This window comes from Pyrus communis, chromosome 16 (genome assembly GCF_963583255.1).
Source record: "Pyrus communis chromosome 16, drPyrComm1.1, whole genome shotgun sequence".
NCBI lineage: Eukaryota > Viridiplantae > Streptophyta > Magnoliopsida > Rosales > Rosaceae > Pyrus > Pyrus communis.
The window spans coordinates 8,912,801-8,933,863 of NC_084818.1; the positions used below are offsets into that span (position 1 = coordinate 8,912,801).

The window sequence follows — 21,063 nt, forward strand, 5'->3', positions numbered from 1 at the left end:
ATCTGTTGGATGCGAGAGTCTTCTACGAGTGTGGGACTCAACTCTCAATGAAAGCACCAATTTGTGGATGCAAATTTCCGCCTTCTCCTTCTTGGAAAAAATTGCACCTACAAAAAAAATCACACCTTTGGTCAAGCCAAAGATCCTCACACGCCCACGATGAATTTTGGGGGGGGGGGGTGCTTTGGCTGAAGAACCTCCGATGCTAAAGTTAGAATTTTGAGGGAAGAGTGTTTGGAGAATTTTGTAAAGTTTTGCAAGAGACTTGGAAGTAATTTTTGGAGAGAATGGAGAATTATTTATAGGGATATGGCCGGCCCTATTAGGAGATTAGGGACCGGCCATTTGTGATATTTTTTGGGTTTAATTTGTAGTTAATTAACCATTAATAGATTAATTAGGTAATAAATCCATTAATTGGCTAATTAACATAAAAGAAATGTTTTAATTACCTTGCAGAGAATATAGGATGAGGGTGGATGAAATAGTTTTGAATTTATTACCTACTTTGAGCACTTTTGACTTGTTTAAGGGATGTTTGTCCGCTGCTCGCGCGTAGGAATCCAGGTATGCCTCAAGGGTATTTTTATCCTCTTTTATCCTCCACAGTGCTAATTTAATTGGTGAAAGTTTTTAAGGTAATTCTAACTTTCTACCTAAAGTATCGTGATTTTTAAATTGTCATATATCAAATTTTTTCATCCAAGTCTCGTACATAAAGTTACGTTTTTATCCCATATTCATATTCTGTTAGGTTGACCATTAGTACGTTAAAGTGTGATGTGGCTCCCACGTAAATGATTACTGAGCATCCATGTGTCACTGTGGCTCCACGTGGATAATTTAAAAAAAGGAGAAGGAAACAAATGAAAATAGCTTCAAAACTTTGAGTTTTAACCAAAAACCACCAACCAACTTTATTTAATGACAAGGACAAGAAAAATAAAAAAAATTAAAAAAAATACCTAACAAAAGCGCGTGCAAGCCCTGCACCTCTATCAGTACGTGATCCACCACTCATAGAGAAGAACAATATGAGGAAAGATTTTTTTCAAACCATTTTTTTCAAACCATTAGTCGGTAATATTTTTGCAATCAAATGTCCATCTCTCTTCAAATATCTTAGAATTCAACTCTATTTCAATCTCTAATTTCCAAACATCCAAATGGACCTCAAAGTCCTATTGATTGAAGATCAACAAAGCCTGCAATTTCCATACACCTGTGTCAATACTTGATCCGTCATCGTGACGACGAGCATGATGATCTTCCTACTAATCAGACTAATCTGAACTCAACCCATTGTGCCCAACTTTTTTATTATTAAAAGTGTTGTGTTTGTAGGGCACATCATTTGCATTTGGTGAAGGAGAAGAGGAAGTTGCAGATGTGCGGACAATAGAAGAAAATTAAGTAATTGGTATAGAAAGTTAAGAAATTGAAGAGATATAGAGAAAATTTGATGAGTATCGAAGAAAATTAGAAGAAGAAAATGTGTTTGGAAGGTGAGAATGTGCCAAGAAAATTCAAGAAGAGGAGAGAGAATAATGTAATACTGTTAAGTTTCATAAATAATGTAGTACCGTTAAGTTTCATAAACAGTGTAGTAAGTTTTATAAACAATGTAGTAAGTTTCATAAACAGTATTGTAAATTTTTATAAACATTGTAGTAAGTTTAATAAACCGTGTAGAAAGTTTCAAAAACAATTTGTGTGAAGATACGTGGGTCCGCGCGTCAGATTTTTTTTAATATTAAAATTATGTATTTTTCATTAAAATTTAAGTTATTTTGTCATTTTTATTAAAATTTAAAGGTTTTTCATTAAAATTTAAGTATTTTTAATTAAATAACGTTATAGCATGATTTTTTTTATTAAAATAAACTTAGCCTAAGCTATTTTCATGAAAGTTCCCTTTAAAAAATTTGGCTGAATTAAAATTTCATGATAGTAAAATGAGAATTATCCTTGTTTTTAAATTCACCTGCTCTTCTTCTTCTGCTTTGTTTTCTAAGGCGAAAAACATTTAATAATCTGGGTTCCAAATTTCCACCAGCATTTGAAGGAGAAGGAGGAGGGACGAAAAACCTTAGCACCACCACCACAACCACCGCATAATTGGTGCCGAAATTTGTGGTTGCGATCAGATTCCACATCAAATGCTCCTCACTCAAACGATCATAAAAGACGACATTAGTGGCAGATTCAGGATTCAAATCTTGGGGGATCCCCCAAGAAAATGTAGACAAAAAATTGATTGAGCAACACGAGGTGAGCGGCTGAAGGCGACGGCCTGAATGATGACGACACGGCAACAGGTAGTGGGGTTTGGCTTTAGGGTTGGGACTCGAAGTGTGCAAGTTTATAATGCATGACTGCCTCGCTCTTTTAGATTTAGGTTTAGGTCGGTACTTGGGTTAGGGTTAGGGTTGGGAATTTTCTGTATTAGATTTAGGTTATTTAAAGAAAGAGTAAAAAGGTCCACTTAGTGAGATTAATCCTTTTAAATTTGAAAGAGTAAATGATTACACGTGGTTTAAAGAACCCTAACATCCGAAAATGCTAGTTTCATTTAACATTAGTAAAAGCAAGAAACGACGACGCATAAGGGAAAATAGAAAGGGTTTCAAACATTTCTTCCTTGGGATGACATTGCTACACTTTTCCTACCAAAATTTCAACTGGGTTAAAACTGTTCTGGAAAAGAACTTTTGAACAAACCGTCTGCACCCAATAAAACCCACTACCATCATAACCTGTCCAGACAATCGGAGAGTCCCTGAATATCCTCACAGGCGTTTCTCATGAACTTGTGAGGTCCTGAGATAACCCGAGTCTCTAAGTGGATCTAGGCGACACCAAATGCTCCTTGTTTGAAAGAGCTTAAAGTAATTAAAAGAAATTAACGCGTTAAAGGACGATGGGATCCACTGATAGTGATATGTCATATGTCGCAGCTTTGTTTGTAACTCGGGTAAAACTTGTATTGGAAGCTCAAGAATTATATTATATATATTTGCACCTTGAATTTTAGTAGTTGTTATATTTGGGTCTTTAGACTTTTTTGGCTACTAAATTGGCCCCTAAACTTCTAAAAGTGCATGGTAGAATTAGGACAACAGATCCCTTAAAATTTTGATAGAATTCGCTCGTGTGTTATTCAATTCATACGGTTTGTAACAGATCTTAGTGTCGCCTATGTAAACAAGAAAACTTTTCGGACGAGCACTACACAAATGTAATTAACAAAAAGAACACTCATTGAAATAATTTTGATGAAACAAATATCCACCCACAAATTAAATTTTGACTTGCTAGGGTTTATGTGGTGCACTTCATGGGCCTCGTCAAGTTGCACACATTGCATATTTATATTTGACTCATCAAAACTGGATGAGTTATGAAGAGTAACACATGTCGACATCTGAGACCTCTGTCAAACAAATCAAATCAAGTAAAAACAAGAGCAAATTAACCCTAATCAATCAAATCCCTCAATTATGGTTTAGTTCCTTAAACCTACTGATTCTGATTTAAATAATGAATAAATTAAATCAATTAGTCTAAATTAAATCAAATCAAATACAAAAAGGGAACAAATTAACTCTAGTATGATCAAGTTAAATCAATTATGGTTTAGTTTTCAAAATTAAAGATTGATTTAATTAAAGAGCTAAATTAAATAATTAGCTCATATTGGAACAAATGACAAAATTAATCCCGCAAATTACGGGATTCAAATTGGCAATTCTAAACTAAAACTCAATCGCTCGCTATAAATACTGACCTTATTTTCAAGAAAACATGACTCCAGAGAAATGAAGCAAGTCCAAATCTTTGGAGAAAACCTGAAAGCTCTATGGTCAAAACAAACACCAAAAACCCAAACACTTGTATTCTTCATCAAGCTCGTGAAGAATCAACAAGCATAACAAATACACGTGCCAGTTCATTCACGTTGAAGCTGACGACACCCACCACGTGAAACCGCTTGTGTACCCATTTCGTTCAAGATCAAGTGCTTGCCACTCTTGGATCTAATCTCAACACTGGAGGTTGAATAAGAGGAATATTCTTGTAAAGAATAAACCACGGAGATTGTACCCTAAACATTCATTTAATAAAAATATTATTTTATACACAAGTTCTTTTGCTATTCGTTAATTGAATTTTCGTGTTTACGCACATATATAAGAAAAATTAAGATCATATTACTTAGTTTACTCAAGGTTTAAGGTAATAACATCGTTCATAATACATTCGTTTGGGATAGTAATATCGTTTGTAGTCATAACTGTGTAGATTGGAAACTAGCCAATTTAGTTATGGCAATGAACTCTCTCCTCATCACCCGCAATTTAAAATCTGTCATATTGTAATTTAGATTAAAATGAAAATAGTAAAGTGTTAGTCATACATCAATTTTTACCTTCCACATACCCTTGTTAATTTTTAGCTATTGATTTTCTTCAACTCATTCGATTCGACAGCAGAAAATTAAAAAATGTATGTGAGAAATAAAAATGAGTGTGGATAGCACTACTCTTGAAAATTTATCCTATAAGAAAAGGTTGAAAGACCAAAATGAATGAAACCCTAAAGTGTAGGAAGCAAAAGATGAACTTGCACCATAAGCTCAAGGACTTGGAATAAACACTATTCACTTTCAAAAGACGATTGCTTTGAGTGATGGTTTTGGTGGGGGGGGGGGGGGGGGGGGGTGGGGGGTGGCGCGGGGCGGGGTGTGAGATTCCTCGAAACAACAGAAACACACAAATGCAAATTACTAAAAGACATGATAGGAATCTGGGTGGGATCCACACCATCAAGAAATTAAACTTGGTTTGGCAGCTTCATCTGAAGACTAGGAAGTCTTTGCAAGCCAAAAGAGCACAGTAGCACTGAATTGGGTGACTTTGTTTTTAAATACAAACTTCACTTGCTCTGCTTAGTCTGCTCTGTTCTCTGAATGCAAAAAACCATCTGATAATCTGGTTTCCAAAACATTTGAAGGAGAAGGAGGAGGGATGAGAAACATCAGCAGCAGCAGCAGCACCACAACCACCGCACAATCGGTGCCGGACATGGTGGTTGCGATCAGATTCCATCCCACCGAAGATGAAAAGGTCAACTTCTTGAGCAAGAAGATAAAAAGTCACAACTCTCAAGCCTGCCTCTTCCTCCCTGTCATCGATGTCCGCAAGTTCGAGCCTTGGGAATTGCCTGGTAACCCCATTATTCTATCTCACTTTTACTCGTTCGGTGCGGATATCTCATATAATTCAAGGTATTCGTGAAGCAAGAGATGAACGATTTTTCTTTTTAGGGGATTAGATGGATTAGACATGAAGAAAACTTATCCGTTCGAAACATTAAGTTTCATTACGATTAATCCATCTTCTACCTTCAAATTGGACAAAATTTCTTCATTTCTTCCATCAACATAGCTTAAATATTGTGAGCTATCCAATTCAATCCAATCCTAGGCACCAAACGAGACATGAGTCTAATGAATCATCCAATATAATTTAATCTTTATTCACCAAACAAGGCCTTGAAGTGAATTGGTTACAAATTTTCGATATCTTACTTTGTGTTGCAGAGCACATGTTCCCTGATTCTCCACATCATGCTAAGGCGTGGTACTCCTTCAGCCCGTGTGATTACAAATCCATCAATAGTCGTCGCTTCAATAGGGAAACAAAGAAAGGCTCTTGGAAGATGAACAGCAAGCAACGGGATGTGGGCACGAAATATTTCACTTGCAAAAAGAGGACATTAACCTTCCAAATAAAGACCTTCCAAGAAGGTAGTAAGTCTAAATCCATTCCAACCGGCTGGAAAATGCACGAGTACATTTGCATTAAACCTAAACGGGGTTCTAGTCCCCATCAGGAGAGGGATCAGCGAAGGGACTTTGTTCTCTGCGTCCTGAAGTATAAGCCAGTTGATTCTAAGTCTAATACGGGTACTTCGATCCGGGGTGATTTTGCTGATAGTACTGGTAATCGTGGCTACATTGCCTCTAGTTCCGGAGATGATGAATCTGCTGTTGCTGCTGCATTGAATCAAGATGACGGTGAACCTGGTGGCGGCAGCAGCTCATCTGATTTTATTAATAAATCTCTATGCGACATGATTCAAGAGGTTTGGTTTCATGTCCCCCCTTGTATGTACTTAGCCGTATTGTTTTGTCTTTTAATAATCACAGAGGATCAGAGGGACGTTTTTGGATGTGTTGGTCCTCTCACCTTCGTGACTGAGAGTCGCACTTTGTGACTTTGACAGACATGAGCTAATCTCGCCTAGCCCTCTGTTTTGTTAACAAGAAAAAAAAAAAAAAAAATGCTCTTCGAACATTTTTTTTCCCCTGTTAATATGGAGCACGAGAAATGTATCAAAACTAACACTCGCTTGTTTGTGATTCTCAATCTTGCAGTGGCAGTCATATGCTCCGGCAGGAGAATGTCTCAATTCACTCCTTCCTCTTCCTGAACAACCTCAGCTTGGACATTCTCTTGATATCTATAGTCATGAGGTGGTTGATCCTGGTACTGGTGGCTGCATCACCTATAATTCTGATAACCAAGCTGCTGCAACGAATCATATTATTCCCAACACAGAAGAAATTCTTGCATGCAAACAGCGAGAAGGAAGTGCTGTGCTTGGCAGTGGCAATCATGATGACGGTGAACCTGGTAGCGGTATTTCATCTGATTTTAATGACCATGCAGTAGATGATATGCAGGAGGTAAAGATGAAGACGCTTTTTTAAATATTTTTTATGTGAACTTGGTAAAACGAATTACTAGAAGTATATCAAAATATAACACTTTGCTTTGTCTTGTGAATCTTAATATGGCAGTTTAATCAGCTAGACAAACTTTTGGATTTGCCCTTATCTCCTCCTGAGCTGTCTCAACCACACCAGCTGGAAAATGTTCCGGGCGTCCATAGTGGCAAATTCAGTAACTGGCCATCTCCAATTGGGGTTAATACTTCTTATGTTACTAATAAGAATAATATTGCAACCAATTACGAAAAAGAACCAGTTATCAACAGCGCTTTTAATTCTTATAATCGAGCTACAGATGAAAGGATTTCCGAGGTGAGAATTTTTTTTTATTTTTTATTATATGAACTTTTTAATATGGTGCACCAGAAGTACATCAGAACTTAACACTTGCTTGTCATGATTCTTGATCCAGGTTTATTCTCAGGCAGAAGAAAATCTGGGTTTACCCTTTCAACCATTTGATCAGCTACAAAATTACGCATGGCAATCACCAATGTTGTTCTCAGAAGTGGGAGAGCTTCTGCTTGCCAATAACTATATTGGATGCAACGAGTCGCAATTTCTAGATATGGAGGTTGCGACTCTTTTCCCACAAAGTTCTTGAATAACAGAGGCATCGTACACTCTTTCCAATGGCTCCAACCTACAAGAGTCATTGAGATGGGTGTATGATGGGCGTAGTGGAGTAACCCAGTGATACTAACGCCGAGTTACTCCACTGACGTGCAAAAGATTATTCTGCATTAGCTATTGGAGAAACACTCCAATATTGTTAATGAACAATGATTTTCTTATCTGTAGGAGAATATCAAGAGTGCCTTGTGAGAATGTGTCTCCAACTCACATTGCTACACCGTTATATTCTCCTACAAATAATTCAAAAACATTCGCAGTTATCGACATTTCTGCAACCAGATTTTCTGGGAACTTATTCGTAGGTACGGACACTTATGTCCAGGAACCGCAACATAAGTTATGTAGTCTTTGACACACAGCATTGGTTTTGGGCAATTATGTCCCAAATCATTGTTGTGTGTCACAGAATCCCCAAGTCTTGTATACTTCAACCTTGTTAGGTGAACTTTTGTTGGTACAAAGGAACACCAGGAAATGCAAATGGTTGAAATGCTGTCCAGAATTCTACCCTTCTCCGAACACGAGGAGTTCAGACAATGTAGTAATATCTTCTCTCGCAAGCGTTATTCGAAGATGGTACTTCCTCTTTCAACACCATTAAAGATATTCCTCAGACGAGTAGCTCTTCAACCGGAATTCTACCCTTCTCCGAACACGATGAGTCCAGACAATGTAGTAATGTCTTTTCTCACAAGCGTTATTTGAAGATGGTACTTCCTCTTTCAACACCATTACAGATATTCCTCAGACGAGTAGCTCTCTATCCTACAAGTCAAACAACACACAACCGCAATATCCACCAACATCCATCCCTGTCTGCCCACATGGAGATGCTCCAAGAAGAATCCGAATGCAGAGCAGTGTCACGAAACAAGGTGAGGAAATCAAGCTCAAAACATGAAGTGAATACTTTCTGGCTTTGTTCCCGTCATTAAATGAAAGCCCATATGTTTATCCCTTCACTCCGAGAAGCTATTTGATATGTTCACTGAAGTAGTTAATTTGATTTTGTGTTTGCAGGACAGTGAAGCTGCAGCTAGCGCATTGTATTGCTTTCTGCTCCTACCGTTCGAAGCAGGCATGGAATGTGCAACGAATTGAAGGGTTCTTTCAATTTCCCGGAAGCATCTCCATTAAGCGATAAATCAAGTAGTCCACGGTAACACTATTTCAGTTACAACCAAGTTCTATGGTTTTCGGTCAAAAGCGGATTTGCTTTGTTCCGCATTCACTATACAGGAGCTGCTGCTACATGGCTGCTGGAGACTCAACTGATGTATAAACGTAACCAGACACTAATGTGATGCCATGGTTATGTAAATAGAATCTTTGAGTTCCATCCTTGACGGAGTAGTAGTAACATTTATTTTTCAAAAGAAAAATTGTATGATTAATCAGAAGGTCTTAAACTTATCAATGACCTACTTTTAAGTGTGAAACACCAAAACTTGTATCGTTGTTATTGTTGCTTTTATTATGATGTCATTGAGAATGTTGTATCAAAAGAAAATATTCTTGTGAATGTGGTTTATTTCCAACATTTGGATGTTGAATGGAGTATTTTGTATTGTTTTTTCGTTTTACTTTTTCGTAATCTTCGTTAACAGTAAGTAGCACTGAGTGGCATAGAAAGGTTGAAAAGAAACGTTATAAACAGTTGTGGAAATCAATTAAAACACATGTAACACTAAATGTTATGTAGCATTAACGTCATGGCGCTATTTTGAACCATGGTAAATGTTTTATCCTATTTCAATGTTATCGCTGCTAGTGTAGTAGACTAAATGAAGCAATGAATGAGGCAAGGGAGAATTCGAATTTGAGATTTAATTTTAAGAAGAGAAAAATAATTAGATTAAGAACTAGTTGTCACGTAAAAAGCTTAATTTTAGATTTTGGTATTTAGCTTCTTTTAAATCGTTTAAGCTATAAACGCTTTTCTTGAGTTTTTGGTGGTCCTAAGCTCTAATGAGCCCTTCTCGACACATTGTTTTTGGGGTAAATTACACTTTACCACCTCAGGTTTAGGATCGATTTCAATTCCTTACAACATCTTTAAAACATTTCACTTTCATACCTCAAGTACTATTTTATTTCAATATAATACATCCGTTACATTTTCCACCCATTGATCCATTAAAAGCTGACGTGGTTGCCACATTTGTGCCACGTGGCAAATTTTTTTATTTTATTACCCTATTAAAAAAAAATAATGAAAACTAGAAACCCCCCATCCCCTTCCCCAACCTTTTCCCCTTCCCTACAACCCAAAACCCCCATTCCCATCCCACCCCCTTGTTGTTGGCGAGGACGATGACGAAGACCCGCGAGTTCCCGAAGTTATCAGGCAGATCAAACCGAAACCGATTGTGGTTGATGAAAATGGCAGTCCTTGTCGAACATCTCTTTTGGCACCGTCCCTTCAAACTCGTTGAACCTTAGATCCAAGAATTTCTACTTCGGCAACTAGAAAACCACCTGAGGGAACTTTCCGGCTAACTAATTGTTGCTCAAATCGAGGTCGAACAGCAACTTAAGGCGGTTGAACTTGTGAGGAACAATTCCATAGAACCTGTTGGAGTTGATGTGGAGCAAGAACACAGAATACAACATACAATAAAGTGTAGTGAAATTGTGGATTGCTTTAGGAACCCAAGTCTGAGTGCATCGGGACTATGAAAGATAGTCAACGGTTCAAAGAAACGAAATAATTTATTGAATCGTTAATAGCCAAAAAGTGAGCTTCAAGCCAATAATTTTGGATTAATTGTTAGATTAATGGAATGATGGTCACTTTAATTAATTCAATAGATCGTAACCATTCAGGTTTGATCGTAGAAGCAAAAATAATAATAACATTTGGGTTAAAATTATAGAGAATGCAAAAAATAGCATTAGATTTGAAAAACCATAGCTTAATTATGGTGGGCTTGGGTACCGTGAGTAGGGCAAAGCCTTAAAAGGCATATTGGGCCTCGGATGGATGCGGAGCAGCCCAAACATGGCTACAGGCCACGGGCCGTGTAACTGGGATGGGCCCAGCAGCAAAGTTACTGCTGTTTTGGGTCAAAATTGGTGCAGGCAGACATGGGCCTAGCACGGAAGTCGGCCTAGGGACATGCATGCAGAGCCCAGCAAAGCTGGCTTCAGTTTTTGGGCTGTAAGGATAAGCCCAACCGTCTAAGCTGGCTTATGGTAGTCACGGGTCAGGGTTAAGGCAAAGCCCAGCAAGCAAAAAGGCTTGCTAGCAGATGGGGTCAAGACAATGGACAAAGCCCATCAAGCTTTAGGCATGCTAGGATGTAGGCCAGGGCTTCAGATTCGTGCGTGTGATCCAACCTAGGTTGAAGTCTGGTTGCAATTTAGTGGCAACAAGCCTAAAGGGCTGCTGCGATCGATCCGAGGTGTCTAGAACGACACTGCCCCAAGGTTGTCTCCACGCGGCTGGGCTACAGGCTAACGCAGTGGTCCAGCAGTGTTTCCAGGGTGGTGCGGCAGCGGTTCTGTCATACCCCGATCCCGACATACGTCTTGGATCGACACGCGACATCACCAAATACTCGTATATCTAACATACCCATCTCTAGGATATGGCAAATCACAACTCGAGAATCAAAAATCATAATAATTTTTTTGTATACTTTATGGCTGCATCTAACCTCCTCGTTAGACTGCCTACATACCCTCATTAGGGATCAAGCCATTCATAGTTCACCATCGCTATAACTCGACATATAACACAGTCTGTTTAAAGCCAAAATGCATAATATTCCTTAATCAAACATTTGGACTTGACAAGCATGAATTATTCGATTCAAACTACATAAAAACCCGCAAGACAGTCAAGGTTTCTATTTCATCCATCATATATATCATTATGTTTCAACACAAAATCGCGTAATCTGAACTCAATAATCCAAATCCAAATCCAATGACAAGAAACCAGAGTGGAAAACCTTATCCCAATAATCTGAACTCGAAAAGCTAGACACTATAGATACCATGCTGCTGAAGCTGGATCAAGAACTCGTTTGGTTTCTCTTTGAAACCAAAAACCCAAGGATGAGACTTGATAAATGACGGGGGCATCACTAGCACCTTATCAATGAACAAAACAAAGAAGATCGAAAATGATAGTGGTTGGAGAAGTTGAGTTTAGGTAGGAAAATAGGAAGAGAGTAGAAGACCGCAGACACCCCCCCCCCCCCCGGGCACTCGTCCACACCCTTCTCCGATTCGTCCCCCTTCTTTTCCCTCCTTACCTCATTCTGATTGCCAGCCCCTCTCCTTTCTCCCCTTTTCTCATTGGTCCCTTTTCCACTTAAGATGGCCGGTCCTTTAATCCCAAAAGTGTTTGGGCCTTTTTATCCCTAGGTGGAAATTAAAATAATTCCCACAATTTATAGTTTCACACCTTCAAACATCCGTAACTATACCATATAATCTGGACTCGCAAACGACTTTCGCATATGCGCTCATGGCTTCGAGACCTATTCGAAAACATTACTTGTGACCTCAAAAGATCAACGAGTAAATAATAATTTTCCAAACTTCACTCTTCGTAACTAGTTTAATTGAAATTTAATTTCAAATAAACTAATATAAATTCTCGAAAAATAATATAAAATCTCAATAATACAAATACGTAGATTATAACAGTAAAATCCGAAAACGGGATTTCACAGGTGCCGCATAAATCCCAGATTTTTTTTTCTTCGAATTTTTTGGGTTAAAATCCCTAATTGCTTCTAAATTAATTTTGATGCTTTGACTCACAAATTCCACATAGCATAATTGCATATTGCATGAACAAGTATATATATTGACAAAATATATGAACATATATACAATATATATATATATATATAATTGAAAGGAAAATATAAATATAGGAGGTTCATGCATCATAGAGAATGTTTTCATGCTTCAAGGTTTTTTTTCAAATATCTTAATTTATTTTACAAGAATCTAATTGGGAAAAAATAATTGAAAGCCTTTGATTTTGTAGAAGAAAGCTTCCTCCACGATCCTTCAGTTCCTTAGCTTCTTGCCATAACGTGTTGTAGGCCTATTTGACTAAACTGTATAAAGAACAAAGAGGGAGAAGAGCCGGCGGCAAGAGAGAGAAGATAGAGATGTAATTATGAGGTGTGCATTGTATCACCTAATTGTGCATTTATTTATAGTAGTAGGGAAGGTTAAATCCTTACCCTACAACTCTAATAGGAATTAAACTACTAAAGGAAATATATAAGATACTCCTAAATACGCTAGAATTTACACAATCACATTCCTAATCCAATAAGACTGCAACACATATTTGTTCTTGTTGGACAAACTCACCTCTCGAGAATTTCATTATAAAACCATTGTTGCGTTGCAAGTGATACATATCTGAAAATACAATAAAGTTGAGATTCTATTATATAGTAGTACGTGGAGTGATTCAATTCTTTATAAGAATGTACAGAGTAATTTTTTTCCAATATAAAATTCATACTCGGTTAAAAATAAGGGAACTTTAACTAAAAACTCATGGTATTGTTTACTTTAATGAAAAATCATATTTTTACACTAAAAAGTTAATTCTGGTACTATCCATTTTACCCTTTATTTTGTCCTTGTCGTTAAAACTCAAAGTTTTCAAGTCATTTTCATTAATTTTCCTTAAAAATAATTATTCCATATGACAATAAATATAGATGCCACATGTAATAGTATTAAGGCTAAACTGGATGTAAACTCGACACTTGTTAGAACGATATTCTTGTCACCACGCAAGACATGCACAGTAGACGGACTGACGTAAGGCTGTATGATTTTTGGTCAAATACTAACGTAATCCTGTGCGTTCACAAACAATTATTTTCTCACAGATTAGTTTTTAAAAAGTTCTTGAATTCTCTTGAATGTATATGTTTCCCTTCCAAAATACCTAAAGTTGAACTTAGAAGAGGGGCAGAAAATGAATCAAAAGATTCCCACTACACAACAAAATAATTTAATATTTGCAACTTCCAAGGGGGGCAGAAGAATGTGAATGTCCTTGTATTGGAAGCTCAAGACTCAATTATATTTGCACCTTCGATTTTAGTAGTTATTTTGTTTGGGTCTTTAAACCTTTTTTTTTTTGCCAAATTGGCCCCTAACCTTCGTAAAATGCATGGTAAAATGAGTACAACGCTAACTCATACAAAATTTGATAGAATTTACTGGTGGAATTAACAAAACAACAACTCATATTGCAATACGTATATAAAAGAAGTTAAAATCATCTTCTTTTTTTCTTTTCATTTTTTTTTTTTTTTTGAAATGGGATGATTGTGTGTAATCTGTATATATAAAGCCAGCATCCCAATTTGGGGTCACAGCTTCACTAAAAAATTTTGGACAAAAATGCCTTCAAGACAAAAAAAAGTTCAAAAGTAGCCCAATATTGACACACCCCGACCCGGCATGTCCACTAGGACTCCGAATCGAGCTGTGATGGCCGACACCTGGAAGGTGACGAAGCCATAAAGTGTAGTGATGTGGAAAGTGTGAATAAATTTAAACCTAAGAGTGCCTAAATACCAGAGTGCACTGGTGAGCGGGAATGAACTCATTCACATGTGACGTCAGAGCATAAGTAAAGTACAGTAGAGTAGGTAAGGATTATATCCTCAGAGGTAGCCACCTATATTGAGACTTGCCAAGAATCCTCATCAATACGAACTTTCAGCAGCTAAACCTGGAAGCACACAAAACAGAAAATGTGAATGGGTAAAAACAAAGCTTTTGAAAACACATTTCTCTTTCTAAACATAATAACCTCTCACCATAAAACCCATATAATTTCCCAGAAAATAACAATACGTACATATATATAAATCATGCTCGGGAGCAGTGAAAACCAAGTATATGCCATGTCAAGTATCTCAACAATGAAATAAGTAAGCCAGGTAAAATAAATCAATGTCAATGATATGGCAGCCGGAGTCACCTAACGTGACATGTACGGTTGAACCTACAGTTCATCATGTATGCCTGCATACGAGTCGGAACCACCTATTGTGGTATGTACGATAGGGCTGGGTGTAAATAAGTACGTTCAAGTGCTACGATCATGTGAAGGCTGTGCGAATAATCGCCGGTCACCTACGAGTCAAAACCACCTAATGTGGTCTGTACGACAGGGCTGTGCACCAAACTTGGATCCAAGGTGAGTGTGCGGTGCGAGAGGTGAACATCACATGAAGGACTATGAAATGGCCACGGTCGGAAATTTGGATCCAAGGTGAGCGTGCGGTGCGGGATGTGAACATCATGTGAAGGACTGTGCCCTAGCCACGGGCGGAAGCACTAACAACGAGGTGCAGGATAATGAGCTCTAAATGCATCAACATATAATCATAACCATGCATTCTACCATCATCAACATATACTCATCTAAAGCTTACCTGAATGTCTGTAGCATCAAGCAACAACATGCATATCTATACTAATGCATATTCTAAAATGTAATGCAATTGACATAGCATTTAAAATGTAAATTTATTTAAAGCAATTTCTGGGAAAATGTAAAGTATATATACATATATAGAAAACCAAAAGCCAACTCATTAGTATGTAGCAGGGTCGTAGCCCCCAAGTCTTGCTTGGCTATGCTCATCCTCTGGAAACGTCTCACCTATGTGAAACAACTATTTAAACATTAATTTACTAAGCACATATATAAAACCGTATAATAGCTTCTCATACGTTGCTCATTTGGGGTGTTTGAATATACTAGTGTGACCTAATCAACACCATGAACATCCTCATATTTTTAGAAAAAAAATTCCGATATCCCACTCGCCATCACGTGCTAGCCACGCGCGGGCACATGCCTGGCACCTTGGACGGAAACCGTAACGCTGTTAGGGAATATTCTGTCAAATAGTGGAATTTGCCGTTATATTTACCTGATGTCGTCAGTATATTCCGTCAACTTTGACGGAATATGCTCCTTTCTTCTCTGATGGTCCGTCGGATTCCGACGCCGGCCACCGATGCTTCACCAATTTCTGGAAAAACTTAGAATCTTAATTTCTCTTCCGTTTCAACACCAAAATTCACAAATCTTATATCAAATCGAAACCCTGAACGAGTAGAGCATCATCTTACCTCTTAGAGGTCCTAATACCGACGGAATTGGTCGGAATATTTCTTGAATATTCCGGTCAAACCTGTAACTCGAGGAACTGACCTATCCTGACGTCCAATTCCTTCCAAAATTGTCCCAAGGTCTCTATGAAGTTGTTTTAAAACTTCCTTAAGCATTAAATCTCAGTGAAACCACCATGATCACAATGGAGCAATTTAGCTCCTCGCCGGAGCTTATGGATTCTCGGCTTCCCGATGTCTACTCTTTGACCTATGGGTATGGATGAACTCATAATCTTACGAGGAGTATGATGGTGGTGTTAAAATGGTCGATCCGTGTCGATTAAATGAAGTCGTGTGGTGTTTTAGTGTACGGACAGGGAAGAATCAAGAAAGGAGTGTGTGGAGAGAGAAAGAAGATGACAGTGCCGTGTGGTGTATGTGTGTGTAAGCTTTTGATTGGTTAACAAGAATAGAAAGGATGGGATTTTTTTATGTGCACCCACATCCGGATTGGGCAAGGGAATTGGATTGGTATAATTGGTCCTAAAATCAACTTAAGTCCAATATTCAATTGGACCCAAAAATATAGGAACCTAAATGATTGGTTTAGGTTTTAGTCTTCCTATTTTGACCCAATTACATTATAACATTCGTATCTCTTTCGTTACGAACCTGGTTCGATCCCAATATGCGTCGATGAGTTGCTAATGATGCGTACTATTTAATTACACTAGGGAGACAAACAAATTAATTCCAAAATATGTACATCCACGTCACTAAATCTCGAGAGCATTGTCATCATTCTACACACTCGGGCATTAAAATATATATCACTTCGGGACGGGTCTTTACAAATATAATGTATCAAATAATGCACGGATACTTTTGTCATATAAACAATTAATTATTATTTTTGGTATAGTGATTTTTTTTTAATTATAATCAGTACCTCATAATAGGCTAGCAATAATGTGATTCAATCAGTTATTTATTAGATATTATTTTCTCTATTTTTAAACGCGTTCAAAACATCTAAGAGGCACGTAGTGTCGGTTATAAAAACATGTCTCTCGCACGCGCATAATGATAGGATTCAATTAGTTGTCAAATGATTTTTTTTTTTAAGCAAACGATATTATCTACACTAAGGGTGAGGGGGTGAGCTTAGCCTCACAATGGGCTAACAATAATGTGATTCAATCAATTATTTATCAAATATTATTTTTTTCTATTTTTAAACAAGTTCAAAACATTTAAAAAAAAAGTCATTTGCACATGCACAATAATGTGATTCAATCAATTATTTATTAAATATTATTTTCTTTATTTTTAAACACTTAAGAGGATCGTAGTGCTAGTTATAAAAAAAGGTTTTTCGCACGCGCAAAATAATGTGATTCAATTAGTTCTCAAATGATCTTCTTTTTTTTTTAACAAACGACGTTATCTGGGTGGGCTTAGTCTCACAATGGGCTAGCAATAATGTGATTCAGTCAGTTGTTTATTAAATATTATTTTCTCTATCTTTAATGTAAATTCAATAGAATGTAGATAGAAATTAAAAGATTGATTTTATTATATGAATTCAGCTGCTTTGATTGGTTTGTGTGGAGTTTCTTCTAGTATAGACTAATATTATTCATTTAGTCCAAATATTTTGACTTTCTTTTTGTCGTAAAAAGATGTTGAAGCAATTCGCGCATATAAATACATTTAATAAAAAAATGTGTAAGTCGCGCGTAGCACGTCGTGATTCAAAAAATGCTTTTTGCACGCGCTCACGTGCGTGCGTGCGTGAACGCTAGTCATATTATTAGTTTAGTTAGAATTTAAATAATAATATCGTTTGTAATTGCATTAGTTTAGTCAAGATTTAGTGTAATAATATTGTTTGTAATCATAACTACAAATAGCCAAGTTAGTTAGAGCAAATAATTATGAAGTAAAAACCGTAAATTAAAATCTATCACAGTGCAATTTAAATTAGATTGAAATATTATCCGATAAGAAAAAGTTAAAAGACCAAAATGAAAGAAGCCTCAAAAGTGTAGGGAGCAAAAGATGAACTTACACCATAAGCTTAAAGACTTGGAAAAAAATAAAGAACTTTCAAAAGACCAGTGCTTTGAGTGATAAGTGGGCCTTTGATGGGCGTATATAAATACAACTTCACTGAAATGCTGCTTCCCCACACAATCCAAAACACTGATCAATAATCACAGTTCAGAGTTGAGAGAGAGATGAGTAGTGGCAGTAGCAGCAGCAGCTTGACAACTGAAGAAGGAGATGCAGAGAATGTGAATGTGATCCTACTACCTGGGTTCAGATTCTACCCCACTGATGAGTTGCTGGTCAGCTACTACTTGAGGAACAAGATACAGGGCGCCGACTCCCATTTCCGCCACCTCATCCCTGAAATCGATGTCTGCAAGTACGAGCCCTGCGATCTTCCTGGTAACCCCACTAATCTGTCTCACTTTTTCTTCACTACCCATTTCTTATTTCTAATGGATTCTGCTGTTGTTTATGTAAATTTACAATCTTGTTCGATTTTTCTGTTTTTTTCTTCCAGAATTGACTTGGGTTGGTTTTGGTTTTTTGTTTTCTGTTGTATGCATAAATTTATGATCTTTTCAGTTTTTGTACCTCAAGAATTGGAGTGCATGGGGCCAAACCCCACCCCCCTTCCCTTAGTATAACTTCAGAGTATTAATATCGTTTGTATCTCAAGAATCAACTTTTGAACATTTTGTTTTGTTGTTGGATTTCAGCATTCTTCCCAGAAGTCCGTGAGAAGGAGTGGTTCTTCTTTAGCCGGCTCGATTACAAGTACAACAACGGCACTCGCTGCAACCGGGCCACGGATCAAGGCTTTTACAAGATCACAGGAAAGGAGCGGGAGATCAGGGCTGAAGAATCCAAAGCTGTGGTTGGGAAGAAGAGGACTCTGACATTCTACGAAGGTCGTGTGCCGAAATCAAAGAAGACTGATTGGGTAGTCCATGAGTATTATCTCACAGAAACTGAGGTGGGTTCTAAACCCACCAAGCAGAAGGACTTTGTCCTCTGCCGCCTGAATAACAGGTCAGCTAGTTATAAGAAGCCGAAGGGTGGTCCGATCCACGGCGAATTAGCTGATTCGGGAGCGAATTCTGAAGATGATCAAGCTGTTGTAAGTGATGTGATAGCAGAACCAGTGGAACATCTGGGAAACAAAGAGCTAGGAGATGTTAATAGAAATGAGTCTCCAGATGGTTCTTGTCTTATGGACTGCAATGACATTTGGACCTTAGCTGATGGTGATGTTGAAACTGGTGGCTTGAGATTCTCGGGTTTCGATGATCCTAATAGGTTTCTAGAGGTGAGATAATCATATGCTTTTTTCTGCATTCTTTTGATTGAACTTGCAAAACCTGCCAAAATTTAACACCTGCTTGTTTGTCATCCTTAATCCACCAGTTGTGTGCTGAGATGCGAGACATTCTGAATTCACCTTCTCAACTGCCGCAGCCACATCAGCCACTGCAACCATATCAGCCTCTGCAGCCACATCAGCCACCACAACCATATCAGCCTCTACAGCCACATCAACCACAGGATTACTGCCCCACCACACACTACAGCCACCACAGCCACATCAGCTGCCTCAACCACAGCAACCTCTGCAGCCCATCAATAAACACGGAACTGGGAGATATTGTGCATACCAATAACTATATTGGATGCAATGATGAGTTACATGTTAACTACATTGTAATGTTTGGAAATTGAAGGGAAAATCAAGAAGAAAGGATGAACAGAAGAATGAACACAGAGATATTAGAGAGAGGGAGTTTAGAGGGTGAAATAGGAATTGTATTGACTAACTAAAATGAAGATTACGCACCATGTTTTTATGAGAGAAAGCCTTACTACTCTAACCAACTTACTAATTGTATTGCTAACTGTGTTGCTAATTTGTATACTTAATACTCCCCCTTAATCTCAACTGAGGAAACCTAGTTTGAGATTGGAAGAATATCTGCAATCACTGCCATGAAACCAAAAAACAGAACACAGAGTTGAATCATCTGCAACTTTGCAATCCCACTTCATCCACCTCAGATTCATTCCATGTCAAGAACAATATGACAGAAAACCTTTCATTCAACTACCCTTTAATAGCCTTCTTTCAATATGGAAAAGCTGAAAACAGATCTCAAAATACTAGTAAAGAAGAATCTTACTAAATCGTAATACTAAGTAGTAATATGTGAAGTAGTTTAATTTCTTATAAGAACATACAAAGCTCTTTTTTTCAATATAAGATTAACACACCCAACCGTTGTCCTAGTAAAGGATGATCATTCCATTTGACAATAAATCACTTATAAATACCACGTGTACAGTTATTACAGTTGGGCTAGGTATAAACTCAGCATCTGCATTCTTGTCACTCCACAAATGTTTTAAAAGGCGAAGACGAAGCTAATGATAGTCTTACCTAGGCGATAGGCTCACGGTACCCAAAATTTTATATATATATAATACTTTGTAAAACAATCAAACAAGCATGTCAAACAGTTAAATATTTGATTATTATTATTATTATTATTATTATATTTCTAATTCGCATCATAAAATCATAATACACCAATAGAAACTAAGAAAAATAAAATTAGCTTGAATTTTATAAAAATCTTGCTCAAAACATGTCATTTTGAGTTAGGGTTGTTTAAAATAAAATTTAAACGTGTAGGTGTCACATCTACAACACCTCAGACGCCTAGGATCGCTCCCATACACCTAGGCTAGTCTATAATTCACTCATGTTGGATGATAGACTAGTCTTAATACTAGTTTTTTAAAGCCTTGCTCCACAAGGACTCGCACAGTAGACGTAGGGCTCTGCCTTCACAAGCAATTATTTTCCCACGTATTGGAGTCTAGAATGATCTTTGAAATCTCTCGAATGTATTTCCCTCCAAAAATGGGTTGAGATCCTATCCGGATCTCAACGTTCAGAACCCAAGAACTTCACAATTTGGGCTGTTTAAGAAAGAAATTCTGGCCATTTAAATTTTTAGATTTTTATGAGATGAACCAGTATAATGGGTTTAATAAGGAAATTAAAATTGAAGTTGAATGGTTTGGATTTGAATTGTATGGATCTCTTAATCCGTGGGCTCTAAACACAGAAATCTAAGATGAATCTCAATTTCTCTAAAAAGATCCCCATCCTTTTTGTAAGGATCTTAGGGATCTCCATATTCTATTTATTCATCATATATCGTGCAGCTAATTTTTGTTAAATCTATTTGTATTTAATTTTAAATAAAATAATTTTCAACCATACAATATATCATGAAATAAAATATAAGAATCCCTACCATTTTCACAAGGAAAATTCGGGTGGGATCCAAATCCCTTCAAAAATTACTAAAGCTCATCTTACAAGAAAAAAGAGGGGGAGGGGGCCCAAGGAGAGGAATCATAAGATTCCCACTCCAGGATGAAAGAATAAA

At 37.3% G+C, this 21,063-nt stretch overlaps 2 protein-coding genes across 2 annotated transcripts; both read left to right on the plus strand.

Moving 5' to 3' along the window:
* Positions 1-4,891: 4,891 nt before the first annotated feature.
* Positions 4,892-8,956, plus strand: LOC137721279 (NAC domain-containing protein 55-like). The gene is made up of 6 exons (XM_068460384.1): positions 4,892-5,226; positions 5,603-6,147; positions 6,440-6,751; positions 6,866-7,108; positions 7,209-8,307; positions 8,453-8,956. The coding sequence occupies exons 1-5, from the start codon at positions 5,028-5,030 to the stop codon at positions 7,398-7,400; spliced, it is 1,491 nt and encodes a 496-aa protein (XP_068316485.1). The 5' UTR covers positions 4,892-5,027; the 3' UTR covers positions 7,401-8,307; positions 8,453-8,956.
* An 8,808-nt stretch (positions 8,957-17,764) lies between these two features.
* LOC137721191 (NAC domain-containing protein 55-like) lies at positions 17,765-19,455 on the plus strand. Its single transcript, XM_068460296.1, has 3 exons — positions 17,765-18,013; positions 18,331-18,920; positions 19,019-19,455. Exons 1-3 carry the CDS (start codon positions 17,800-17,802, stop codon positions 19,328-19,330), a joined length of 1,116 nt encoding a protein of 371 aa, XP_068316397.1. The 5' UTR covers positions 17,765-17,799; the 3' UTR covers positions 19,331-19,455.
* The last annotated feature ends 1,608 nt before the right edge of the window (positions 19,456-21,063 follow it).

Coding starts and splice junctions, on each gene's coding strand:
- LOC137721191 (XM_068460296.1), top strand. CDS start 17,800: ATGAGTAGTGGCAGTAGCAGCAGCAGCTTGACAACTGAAGAAGGAGAT. Junction 18,014..18,330: donor CGAGCCCTGCGATCTTCCTG/GTAACCCCACTA, acceptor GTTGGATTTCAG/CATTCTTCCCAGAAGTCCGT. Junction 18,921..19,018: donor ATCCTAATAGGTTTCTAGAG/GTGAGATAATCA, acceptor TTAATCCACCAG/TTGTGTGCTGAGATGCGAGA.
- LOC137721279 (XM_068460384.1), top strand. CDS start 5,028: ATGAGAAACATCAGCAGCAGCAGCAGCACCACAACCACCGCACAATCG. Junction 5,227..5,602: donor CGAGCCTTGGGAATTGCCTG/GTAACCCCATTA, acceptor TTTGTGTTGCAG/AGCACATGTTCCCTGATTCT. Junction 6,752..6,865: donor CAGTAGATGATATGCAGGAG/GTAAAGATGAAG, acceptor TTAATATGGCAG/TTTAATCAGCTAGACAAACT.